At 51.3% G+C, this 12,692-nt stretch overlaps 1 protein-coding gene across 1 annotated transcript in view; it reads left to right on the top strand.

Moving 5' to 3' along the window:
- MYO1H (myosin IH) overlaps positions 1-12,056 on the top strand; it is a 138,746-nt gene extending 126,690 nt beyond the window's left edge. The window contains exons 21-32 of the mRNA XM_035017195.1: positions 1,782-1,858; positions 3,421-3,489; positions 4,989-5,073; positions 5,509-5,668; positions 6,500-6,583; positions 7,375-7,468; positions 7,654-7,709; positions 8,457-8,592; positions 8,943-9,013; positions 9,154-9,251; positions 10,075-10,174; positions 11,219-12,056. Of these exons, the coding sequence (XP_034873086.1) occupies positions 1,782-1,858; positions 3,421-3,489; positions 4,989-5,073; positions 5,509-5,668; positions 6,500-6,583; positions 7,375-7,468; positions 7,654-7,709; positions 8,457-8,592; positions 8,943-9,013; positions 9,154-9,251; positions 10,075-10,174; positions 11,219-11,245 (1,057 nt within the window). The 3' untranslated portion in view covers positions 11,246-12,056. The remainder of the gene's footprint in view (positions 1-1,781; positions 1,859-3,420; positions 3,490-4,988; positions 5,074-5,508; positions 5,669-6,499; positions 6,584-7,374; positions 7,469-7,653; positions 7,710-8,456; positions 8,593-8,942; positions 9,014-9,153; positions 9,252-10,074; positions 10,175-11,218) is intronic.
- The last annotated feature ends 636 nt before the right edge of the window (positions 12,057-12,692 follow it).

Below are 12,692 nucleotides of genomic sequence, written 5' to 3'. Positions count from 1 at the left end.
TGGCTCTAGAATGGGACAAAGACAAAATACGTATTTCTTATTATGAATCACAGCATCACAAGCTCCAGGTGGTTGGAAGGATGTTGGAGAAGATGAAGTTAGGAAGGAACCCTGTTTTCTGAAGCTGACCGAGGGCTGGGTTGCACCTCTTTGCCTGCAAAACGAGTTTGCCTGGTCGTCTTATTGTTCAAATGCACGCAGGACCTCTCAGAGGGGGTTTTAGGACTTAAAGTGTTGTGAAAGTTTCTGTGGCATCCCGGAAGGTGGTGTTCCAGAACTGTGAGCACATCACTATAGCTGTAGCTGTCTAGGAGCAGGAGAACTTTAGAACACGTTGATAGCGTTGAGGCAAACTCTGTGGGGTGAACTGGGAAGATTTTAGTCTGTCCTGTTAGTCATTTTGGTCAGGGTTGATGCGGTCGTAAGGAACAGTGCCCCAGGATGTAGAGGGGGCATTCCCAGGCTGCAGAAAATTTCTGCCTTCGAATCCATCAGTGGAATTTGCCTGCCAACCCCTAACTCCCACTTGTCTATAGCCCTCTGTGGCCACCCTGGTCCTTTTCCATCCTTACACTTCTGTCCCGGGCCCTGCTTCAAGAATTAATTACATTTGCAAGCCAGATCCCCGAGGAGATCCTGAGGGAGGCTGACCACGGAGGTCATAGGTGGTCATAGGTGGTATCTGTCCCGATTCCGTAATCTGGGATGGGGATGTGGGATCACGCGGCATGAGGCACTGCTGCCCCCTGGTGGCTTCCCTGGGAAGTTTCCCTCACAGGGTGGGTAGGCCAGGCAGGAAGTGATGGACATCGATAATTATTTTTCTTAAGATTTTATTTATTTATTTGACAGAGAGAGACACAGCAAGAGAGGGAACACAAGCAGGGGGAGTGGGAGAGGGAGAAGCAGGCTTCCTACAGAGCAGGGAGCCTGATGTGGAGCTCGATCCCAGGACCTTGGGATCATGACCTGAGCTGAAGGCAGATGCTTAATGACTGAGCCACCCAGGCGCCCGAGGACATTGATGATTGATCTTTGCTGGTCGATGGGATCTTCTTTATAATTAGACTCCTATTCCTTGTCATCAATTTTCAAAGCCCAGGGAAGTAACGTCAGGTTAAATCGGTGTCCTAGTTTCTTGAGGCTGGTTAACAAAGGACCACAGACTGGCTGGCTTAAAACAACAGGAAAGTACTCTCTCACGGTTAGTTGTCAAGGCTTGAAGTCCAAAATCAAGGTGTCGGCGGGCTCTGCGGGAGGATCCTTCCATGCCTTTTCCAGCTTTTGCTGACTCCTGACATTCCTTGGCTTGTGGCCCTGTCCCTCCAGTCTCTGCCCCGTCTTCACATGAACTTCCCTGTATTTGTGTATCCCTTTCTGTCTCTTATAGGCACACGCTCATTGGGTTTAGGTCACCCCCAATTCCGTACAATCTCCTCTCAGTCCCTATCTTTTTTTTTTTTAAGACTTTTTTTTTTTTATTCATGAGAGAGAGAGCGAGAGAGAAAGGCAGAGGGGGAAACAGGCTCCCAAGGAGCAGGGAGCCCGATGTGGGACTCGATCCCAGGACCCTGAGATCATGACCTGAGCCGAAGGCAGACGCTTAACCATCTGAGCCACCCAGGCGCCCCTCTCAGTCCCTATCTTGATGATGTCTGCAAAGACCCTATTTCCTAATAAGATCACATTCTGAGGCTCCAGGGGGAGGGAATACTACTGAAACCAGTGCAGGATTAACCAACCAAGTTAATCATTACAACAATCTCTCTTTTCACTTCTAGAACCAAAATATTCATTCGTTTCCCCAGAACTCTGTTTGCCACCGAAGATGCCTTTGAATTTAGTAAACATCAATTAGGTATGATTTTCTCTGTCCTGACTTCAGTAGAATGTGAAACGAACCAGTTTAGCTTGGGAGACGCCTTACACGTGGTATCCGATACAGTTTCAGAAGCGCTGGCTTTGGGAACCCAAAACAGGATACGGGGTTATAAGACACACAGGGATGTATGCCTTAATGCCTGTTTGGAGGGCAGTCATGGATGCGCCCAGACACTTAAACACTGGATTTGTGTCCCAGTTCTCGTTAGGAGCCAACTCTTGTGCTTCACCAGGGCCTAAGCTTTGAAAACTTCATTCGTACGGGTATCTGATGTTGGAAGGTATTGCTTCGAAGCCTACAGCTGGGGGCGGGGGGTGGGGGGCTGTGAACAGTCAAGGGGGAAAGTTATGGGGTGGGGGTAGGGGAGTGCAAAATCTTTTTTAAGCTACTGGAGGGGGGTGGGGCTTCTCCCTTGAAATCTCAACTGTTTTGTTGAGATCTACCCTGTTGAGTGATGAGTGCTTGCTGCATATTAAGTCCTCTGCACTCAGGACCTCGGTGTTTTTTTGTTTTTTGTTTTAAAGATTTTATTTATTTATTCGACAGAGAGAGAGAGAGCGCGAGAGAGGGAACACAAGCAGGGGGAGTGGGAGAGGGAGAAGCAGGCTTCCTGTTGAGCAGGGAGCCCGATGTGGGGCTAGATCCCAGGACCCCGGGATCATGACCTGAGCCGAAGGCAGCCGATTAACGCCTGAGCTACCCAGGCGCCCCCTCGGTGTGTTCTTAGAACAAACCTACATGGTCATAGTATCTCCGCTTTACATTCCGGGAAACTGAGGTCCAAGATGTCGGTAACTTGCTGAAGGCTGCACAGCTAGTAAGCGGCAGAGCTGGGGTTTGAACGTGGGTCTTTCTGGCTTCCGGACCTGGGCTTGTAACCACTGTGCTTGCTGATCTCATTTGTTGTTGTTGTTGTTGTTTTGTTTTTGGCCCTGACAGCAGCACGCACTGATCCCGGGACCTGGGACTGGGTGGGTGCTGGCTGCGGGTGGGGCAGGGGCACGCTCAGTCAGCGTTTCTAATCAGCCTCCAGGGGGATGGCATGCCGCTGGTCTGCAGGGGGGCCCTGGATGGGCTTGGCTTGTGGTGGGGACTCGGTCCCCAGGTGGAGGGAGGTGGTGGGAGAAGCTCCAGGGTGAGTGTCCCTGTGGTCCCGCATCCCTGGGTTCACACTCCTCCTCAGTAGTCGCACTGCGGTGCCCTGCAGGTAGGTGTCTCCATCGCCCGAGGCTGCATGCCCATTTGTAGCATGTACTTGACACCTGCCTCGAGGGGTGGGTGTGCAGATGAAACAGTGCCTAGCCTGGAACCCAGCGCCAGCAGGCCCTCAGTAGACCGGGTGGGCAGCTCTTACCACTGAGTCTGTTCTTTACCTTGAGGGAGGGAGCCAGGAGCTTCTGGTAGCCAGGCTTCCTGTACCCCAGCCCCTCCCACCCCTGCCCGGCTGCACCCCGAGGCCTCTTCTGACCTCCCCTCTGAAGAGCACAACTACACAGTTGCCCAACTGAAAGCCATTTCACCAACACTCTTATTTTCAGTTGCGAGGATCCAAGCCACATACAAAGCCTGCCTAGAAAGGAGAGCGTATGTGAAAAAAAGACAAGCAGGTAAGAATGACACAGAATCCTGCCCGATTGCGAAGAGCCAGAGTTCTGTGTCTCTCACCCGTGCGGCACCTAGAGGCACAGTCTCCTTTGTGGCTTTTCTCCCCCTGCCTGTCCTTGGAACCCGGGTGTGGCTCGTCTTTATTCTGTGGACCCGAGATTGTAACCCAGTGGCCCGTATTGGGTCCCACAGTTGTGGCTTATTTCATCCACAGCATGTGCTCGTTTAAAGAATAATTTTTTTAAAAGGATACTAACCCTGCAAGTACCCGGGAACCTGTCCCCTGTGGCACTCCAGTCCCTTCTCCACCCCTCACCCACGTCACTCTTCTGAATTTTGCCTTTATCCTTCCCTTTTCTTGATAATTTTACCATCTATGGATGCATCACTGAACGATATATTTAGTGGCTGGCATGTTTTGAACTTCGTAAAATTATACCATTTGTATTTTTAGGGACGTTTTTGTTCCCGAAATTCAACCAGTTGGCCATGTGCAGATTTGGTCGTTTAGTTTCGTAGCTGCACAGGATCGCACGAGTTCAGACATTGGAAAACTTTTTCTTCAAGGCCAGATGATCCTTGAGACTTGTGGGTCATCTGGCCCCTCACGGCTTCTCAACGCTGACGTTGTAGCAGGAAGGGACTTTAGGCAATACATAAATAAATGGGCAGAGTCCTGTTGCAATAGAACTTCATTGACAAAAACAGATGGCCGGCCTGAGGGCCATAGCTTGCCGACCGCTGTGCTGTATGAGTATACCACAATCCAGCCGTTCTGTTGATGGACATGTGGGTTTTTGCAGCTATTTGTTTTTGGAACAGAAACAGCGCTGCTATGATAAGGAATAAAACCATTTTTTTTAAAAAAGATTTTATTCATCCATTTATTTGAGACAGGGAGAGAGAGAATCTCAAGCAGACTCCGCGCTGAACACAGAGCCTGATGCAGGGCTCGATCCCACAACCCATGAGATCACGACCTGAACTGAAGCCAAGAGTCGGACGCTTAACCGACTGAGCCCCCCAGGTGCCCCAGAAAACATTTTTTTAAAAAATTGGAATACTGAACGAAATATGAAAAGCATTAAAAATTGGGAAACAAGCCAGAAATCTGTGTGTCCCAAATGATGTGTGTCCATTTTTAAGTGTAGACAACTAAAGCATACATTGGATGAGACCAGCCAAATGCAGCCCCACGACTAACGTGTGCCCCTCGAGACGACCTGGGGAAACTCTGACCCCCTCACACAATTTCAGGGCTCTTCTTGAAGGCTCCCACAGCATCGCCGGGATTCCTCGGTTGCCCTGGTTCGGTGGCCTGAGCACCCCCAGATAGGAACTTGCTACACTCACTTAGCAACCCCGGGGAGGGGGGTGTGGGCTGAGAGTGCGGAGGTGGGCGTCTGGATGTCTGGGGGAGGGCGTGAGCAGTTCTGAAGAAAGCCTTTTGTATGTAAATGTGATTGTGCCATCTTCTAATGCTAGCAGTGAACTCTTTCAGCCATCAGACTGGAAGCGCACTGGCGTGGGGCCCTGGCTCGGAAGGCGGCCAGAAGGAGAAAGTGGGCTGTGCGGACCGTGAGGAAGTGAGTTCTCTGCAGAAGGTGATCGCGGCCTTGGTTGAGTTCTTCGGCTTTGTGCAGAAAGCTAAGCTTCCGTCCAGGATGTCAGGCCTTAGGGAGTCCGCTCCGTGGCTTTCCTCCGAGCTCCCTAATCTGACGGTGATCACAATTCACTATGCTCGTTAGTTTCTCTTAGTTCAGAAGTCTCAAGGTCGGCTGCCTTCTGATGCCAGTTGCTGTTAGCAACTAATTCAAACTGCTCAAAACAAACAAAAAAAATGGTGTGGGTGAAATAGAACCTATCTTTGGGGCAGACTTGACCCATGGGCTACGTGACTGTCGCCCTGCATGGGGACCAAAGCAATCTCTACCGTTTTGGCCTCCTTTGAAATCAAACAGGTGGAGAGAGTCCCAGTGCAGAAATGGGCCAGAAAGCTAACAAAACGCTTGCCTCTTCAGGTTCATAAAGGGATTCATCAACCGCAACCAACCCCTCTGCCCCGACAATGAGGAGTTTATCGTGTTCATGCGGAAGAATTACATCTTGAATCTTCGGTATCATGTCCCAAAGAATGTCTTGGACAAGAGCTGGCTGAGGCCTCCCGGCATCTTGGAAAATGTGAGGACCGAATGGCGACTCCTGTTGCAAGTGACTCGGGCATTGGCGGGGCTCAGCTTTTTTGTGTGTCTTCGTGCAGCTTCCCTTGGCTGGAAAGGGTTGCCCTTAGTAAAGCACTTCTTTGCAAGGCTGTTACACAAGAAATGTCACTCCTCTAAATTCATACTCTAAAGCCAACAGAGGTCTGTTTGCACAGAGCACTTGTCAATAGTTCCTATCCTGATGTAGCCTTCCCGATGGCTTTTTATGACTGTCACCTGGAAAAGTGTTTCTCAAAAGACCGTTCCGAGGACCCTGTGTCTAGAGCACAGGGTGGGGCCACTGTAAGATCCTGGGTCCCAGCCTGGGTCTACGGAGGATCTTTAAGAGTCCTTTTCTTTTTTGCCAGGTCCTCGGATGATTCAAACACATTCAAATTTAAGAACCAGTGATTTAGCAACAGTGAAAAAGTAGTGCAAGATTGGCAGAAGAGCTGCCTTCTTGGAGTTTAAAATACTAATGCTGTACTTTAATTTCTTTATATAAAAATTTTCATTTACTTGTTTGACAGAGAGGCGGAGAGAGCGCACAAGCAGGGGGAGCGGGAGGGAGAGGGAGAAGCAGACTTCCCGCCGAGCAGGGAGCCCGATGTGGGGCTCGATCCCGGGCCCCTGGGATCATGACCTGAGCCGAAGGCAGACGCTCAACTGACTGAGCCACCCAGGCGCCCCTAATGCTGTATTTTACATGAGACTGGATTCAACCGTGCTTTCAAAGCCTCGGTCTTGGTGGCCACAGCCAAGAACTGGGTGTGCGCAAGGCGGGTGGGACAGAAGTGTGTTCTCCACACAGGCGTCGGACCTGCTCAGGAAAATGTGCACAAGGAACCTGGTCCGGAAGTACTGTTGCGGGATCACAGCCGAGAGGAAAGCGCTGGTAGGGACGGGGCGGGGGGCGCACGGGCAGGTGGCCAGGTGGGGGAGGGGCCGGGGCTGGTCTTACCTGGGAGGCGAGGGTCGCACTGTTCCATGCCTCGAACGTGTATTGAGGACTAAACACGCCTAGGCCACTTGGCACAGAGCCCTGGCTCCAGGGCAGCTGTTACAAATAATGCTGCTCGTATTGTTGCCATGGGAACAGGACCCAGATGGTCCCCTACGCTGCCCAGAATGCAGGACGCCTTCTCTGCTGCAGGGTTTGGTTTATACTTATCTGCAGGTCGGCAGACTTTCTCTGTAAGGCACTAGAGTAGTATCTTGGGGTCTGCGGGCCACATGATCGCTGTTAGAATCACTCGACTCTGCCAGCAGAGCATGACAAGCTGCCAGGGACAACATATAAATGGATGGCAGAGCCGTGCTGCCAAAAACGAACAACAAAGCCCAAAAACTTACCCAAAAAAGTGGGCAGCAGGCTGGATTTGGCCCTCGGGTTGTAGTTTGCAGATCTCTGACCTCGAAGAAAGGAACTGCTCTCTGAAATTCTGAAACTTCCACTTCTGGGAAGAGCATGCAGTGGACCAGCCTTAAGTGTCAGCTCTGGTCTCTGCTGGTATAATTTTTAGGGCATTTTGGCCAAAGCCTGGAACCTGTTATGATTTCTGTGCCAAAGGAGGACGAGGCCACTACAGCTTATCAAGGAAAGTAAGCTGTCCTGTGGACCTAAGGGGCCTCTGCGCCAAGGATCCTCGTGGCTACCACTTTGTACTTCCAATTCTGTATTACCAGATGCAGCAAAAGGTGGTTACAAGTGAGCTCTTCAGGGGAAAGAAAGAAGGTTATGCAGAAGTCTTAAGCCAGCCCTTTGCCAACAGTCGGATCGGCAAGTACATTTTTCCATCTGTGCTTCTATTTTAAGAGTTGAAAGAAGGTGCCTGACTCCGTAGCATGTCCTGACCGTAGCTGAGATCTTGGGTCACAGAGGGGCGTAAACCCAGCAGATACCAGTGGCTTTTGGCACCAACGTGGTATTTAGTGACGACTGCTGTGCTCTGCTTCCCTCCCCAGATGAAGGAGACATTAACCCCAAAGTGCTTCAACTCATTAGCAATGAGAAAATCCAGGTAAGGAAACGTGGGTCCTTGGGTCCAACAGGATTCCCTTAACAAGGTCTGCTTTCTGTATGAAGAGTGTCTGGAAGCACTGTTGAAATGCAGGGGTGCATGTGGGTGGGCTGGGCTCTCGACTGTAATGCTCTGGGTATTAACGAAGACTGTGGGGCCCACGTGACCACTAGGTACCTATTGCTGTTCTTACGGTCCTTATCGGTCACCCTAGAAACTGGGTTCGGTTTTCTTTCTTTTTAAAAAGATTTTATTTATTTGAGAGAACACGGGCAGGGGGGAGGGGTAGAGGGAGAGGAAGAAGCAGGCTCCCCGCCAAGCAGGGAGCCCGATGCGGGACTCAATCCCAGGACCCCGGGATCATGACCTGAGCCGAAGGCAGCTGCTTCACCGACTCAGCCACCCAGGCACCCCATGGGTTTGGTTTTCTATGAAATTGAGCGAAATGCAGCTGAACCCCCCCTATTAGAAGTGGTGTGGCAGGGTGCCGACACGGGCTTCGTAACTTAGCTGAGCGCCATCTGGGCAGGTTCCTTAAGCTCTTGCTGCCTCTGTGCTTCTGCGAGTGGGGATGGTGGGGGTCTTGAGAGGCCGAAGCAGTCGATGGTGGGAAGCGCTGTATGGTAGTACCAGTTTATCTGAGCCTCTCTGTGAGTGCTTGAAGTAACTGGTCTTAGCAGTCTGGGGTAACAAGGAACTCCGTACTCCGCCCCGTCCCCCCACGGGGTCACCTCGCTCTCCTTGCAGTATGGTGTCCCGGTCATTAAATATGACCGGAAAGGCTTCAAGGCCCGGCAGCGCCAACTCCTCCTGACTCAGAAAGCGGCTTACGTGGTGGAGCTTGCCAAAATCAAGCAGAAAATAGAATACTCAACACTCAAAGGTAAGACGCAGGCTGTCTTCAGACCATTCACGGGGCGGACGTAGCTCCTGGGGAACACCCGTAAGGAAGGTGCCCTCTACTAGAAGACAGAGTGTAGGGTGCCCAGAAAGCCTGGGGCTGCCTGGGCCTGGCCTGGGCCTCTCTTTTCTGGCATAAATGAAAGCGGCCGCCCCTTCCCCCAGGTTGGACAACAGTCACCTTCTCCGATGACCTGTGTTTTATTCCGAGTGCAGCCCTTCACAGCCTCCTAGCATGCTGCCTGCTGGGGTGTGCCCTTCCTCCGCCTCTTTTTTCTGCATGAATGTCAAGTTGTCCAGTTCCTGGTCCCTAACTCTGGGGTCTGTCCTAAGGTGTCTCTACTAGCAGCCTCAGTGATGGCATCTTGGTCATTCACGTCTCGCCGGAGGACCACAAACAAAAGGTAAGTGATGGCCACCCGTGCCTGCCGGAGGAGGGAGACCCTGCCGTGCTACTGAGCTGCCCGCTGGGAAGCCTCCGTCCAGAAGAGTAATTTTCTTCGAGGCCGTGGCCTCTGAAACTGCCACGTCCTCTCCTCGTCAGGGGGATACCGTCTTACAGTGTGAGCACGTCTTCGAAGCAGTCACGAAGCTCGTCATGCTGCTCAAGAGGGGGAACGTGGTGAATGTCGCTCAGGGAAGGTAGGGGCTTTCTTCGGCGATCGCCCGTTCACCAAGGCAGCCGGGGGCTTGCGGCCCAGTTCTCCAAGGAGGGCCTGCCGTCCCTGGGGGGAAGCTGTCGGGCAGGGGAAGGTGACAGCCACACCTTTCGCTGGTTGAGGCCTGTTGTCTGAGCACCATGGGCCACAGCTTGGCAGGCTGCTTACCACACTGATGAGAGGACAGCGGTAACATTTCTTTAGGATGTAGAGGAAAAAGACTTGGCACAGAGGGTGCTCTTACTCGAGTCTCTCATCTCTGAAGGAGGGGCCGTGTTTTCAGTTTCACGGGCACAAGGTGGCTGAGCAGTGGGCCCCGTGTCAGCTGGCTGGTCAGGGACGGTGTGGGGGTTCCTGGGGCTGAATCCCGGAGGCTCCCGGACCCCCATACAAGCAGCCTGCCTCCCTCCCCGCTCCCGCTGCTCCTAGTGGGTCTCAAGCCACTGTAGGCAAATTCCTATGTGCAAGAGGGAGAGAGAGTGGGGAGGGCTCCCCTAAGGGGGAGACCTGGCCACCCCGTGAGCGTTTCAGCAGGACCATACGTAGGTGGTTCTTCAGATGGCAGACTGGCCCCCTGAAAAACTGAATATGCTAAGTTGATTTGAGAACAGCCAACAGAAACATGGGGTAAGTTTCCCAGTTGTGGCAATGGTTGTCTTTTGAGGACTCAAATGTGCACTAAAACTCTGTAATAATACAAACAGGAATTTGATCTCGAAGCTAGTAAAGTCTCGTAAGTGAATTTCTTTTGTAGACAGAAGGTGAAAAATAGAACGTCAGTAATTGATTACTTGGTGTGTTTTCAGTTTACAGTTTTGTATCAGTCCTGGAAAAAAAGGCACGATAGTTTTCAACACAGGACCGGAAGAACTAATCTATAAAGATAAAAACGGCCAGTTAACAGTGGTGAGTGGCTGTGGCGGGAGGGGAGTTTTCCTGAGAATATAGATGAAAATGTGGCCATTTTCAACCCTCCTCTAGACTTTTCACGTCTCCCTTTATTCCCGATTCTGCGTCAAAACAACAGGAAGGTATTGATGCCAAAGACACACATTCACACACGGGAATGAGAGGGTTTGAAGAAAGCAAATTTACCTCCCATTTCTAGTTGTTAGTGAACAGGACGGTGACGTTAAATATCTCCTTGGTTTTAAATGCGGAAGCCAATTTTTCACTGGAGGGCCAAGGCCTAAGGCTCTCCCAGCGAGCTTCCGAACATACCTGGTCCGGAGTCTCGGCCCTGGACGCTGTGACTGGCGGGCGTGTGGCCTGGGCTTTGCAATGGGAGCCGTGTCAGGTCCGAAGAGCAGAGCTGACCGCTGTCTGGTGCAGTCCAGGCTGGGTGCTCGGTGCTTAGTCCTCCCTGCCAGTCCCACTGTGCTGGGCCAGGCATCCCACAGCTCTCACTGGCCATGTAGTACACCAGGCTTAGTTTGATCCCATTTTGCTAGGAAATGACAGATTAAAACCTGAGGGGGCTGAATCTCAGATGTATTTTGTAGGTGCACCCAGTTTTATCTGATACAAACGAATGAGCAGTCTGCCAATATATGGGGTGTCTCATACATACTTCCATTTGCATCCCCTTAACTGTGAAACTGTTTTTGTGGGTGTAAATAGGACCCCAAAGGCTTTCATAACACAATTGCCCCTGAACTCCTTCAGGGAGAAGATAAAATCTTGAAGTATCATGTCAGATGTAACCTATCAGGTGACTTTTCAGTTTATATGCTGTCTTAGGGGGGTATAACCTTTAAGAATGATTTTGTCTTGGGAGTCACACGGCTTGTCTGCCTGACTGGCTAGAGCTGAAAATGCTAAGCAGCCTCATTGAGTCCTTTTGTAAATGCCCTTTGTCTCGGCGGCAGGTGGGGCTGGCTTCTAGAAGCTCGTCCGCACCGCTGCTGGGTCATGAAGGGTCTCTAACCTAAGTGTGGGTGCTCTCCCAAGGTGTCGGTCCGCACGAAGTCCTCTTGACCTCGCCCATGGCCATCTCTGTTCCGGCTGAGGAAAGCACCGAGGAAGCGGGAGGCTGTCCAAGGAGCTTACTTTCAAGGCAAGAAGTCCCAGCAGCTCCAGGCAAAGGAGCACCTCTGAAGAAACTGAGTGGCATCTGCCCATCTCCCGGGTCTCAGCAGCACTGGGGCACTAAAGGAAAAGGTCCTCTTCAGGGGCCCAAACAAGTCACCTGTGGGGATGGGTTTCAATGTCCCTACCTGGTCCTTCCCTCAATGGGTACTTGAACATGTCATTATAGGGTGGGCAACAGATCCTCTACCTTTATCGAATTGTTCCTCAGGGGCAGCTTGACAAAGCTGCAAATTTTGGATTTTGCTTTAACTAAATGGAACTTAGGTGCTTTGGGTTCCAGATGGGGAGCTGTAGCAGAAATGTTAAGGCCTTGGGTGTGTTTCTTTCTTGTCCCGGCCCCCCGCCTTCCCTTGTATTAAAGCAGCAGCAACCCCAGCTGATTCACTCTGCTTTCCACCTAAGACTTCCTTACAGTGTTTACTAGAACAATGACCCCCGCCGTCCCCGGAGACTTCAAGGATGACTGGAGGATAGAGGCCTTGCTCTCTCTGTGAACCCCCCTCGCGCTGGCTGGATCGTGCTGGGTGTTTCTGAAGAGACCCAGAAAACATTTAAACAGAGGCATTACGTAACTTTTATTTTACACGTCCACAAATGCTTGTACAACAGACAGTGACTACTTCTAACGTTTATAGCATTTTTTTCATAGCACGAAAAGCAAGCTTAGGGACACAGGTGTGCCACAGGCCCGCTGGATGGGGCACACACGTGGGTCCCGAGCAGCCGCTGGGTGGGGCAGGTGAGCCCACCTACGCGGAGCGCGGGCTCCCTGCACCTCGGCCACGCTGCTCATGTGCTACCTACCGGAAGGGGGGAGGGGGCAACAGAAGAGGCTACTCCAGGATTGTCTCGGGCACAGGCCCCCAGTCACCACAAAGAAGGACTTCTTTGAAAAAAGCTGTTCTACTTCAACTGTAAGCGCTTACAGTGTAATAAAACTTAACTCTTTACCAAATCTTAGGCCAGTGTTTTACTTAGATGGTTCTTAAGTATAAATATGGACCTTTGTTTGCCCTTCATGCTAGCATAAAAATCGGTTCCTTGTGCAATACGTTTGCTAGCAGAGCTTGGACCGGCCACCACTTGCTGTCCGCCCCCGGCTGTGCAGCTAACCGTTCACCACGGGATGTTTCGGGACCCTGTTCAGATCCCAGGAAAGCAAAGACTCAAAACGACAAGTGTAAAGACTGCCAGAAACATTAGCTCATACGGTGTAGAAGCCTGAACGACTCCGATTGTTCCACAAACTTACTCTCCACAGAAAGATTTAAACAATTCATATGATGGCTTTTCCATTCCTACAGAAAACATCACAACTGACATTCACTTTAAC

The sequence above is a fragment of the Mirounga leonina genome, unplaced genomic scaffold, assembly GCF_011800145.1.
Source record: "Mirounga leonina isolate KUSES-001 unplaced genomic scaffold, KU_Mleo_1.0 Mir_171, whole genome shotgun sequence".
Taxonomy (NCBI): Eukaryota; Metazoa; Chordata; class Mammalia; order Carnivora; family Phocidae; genus Mirounga; species Mirounga leonina.
The sequence above is the reverse complement of the archived record's forward strand: the minus strand, read 5'-3'. Positions and strand labels throughout refer to the sequence as shown.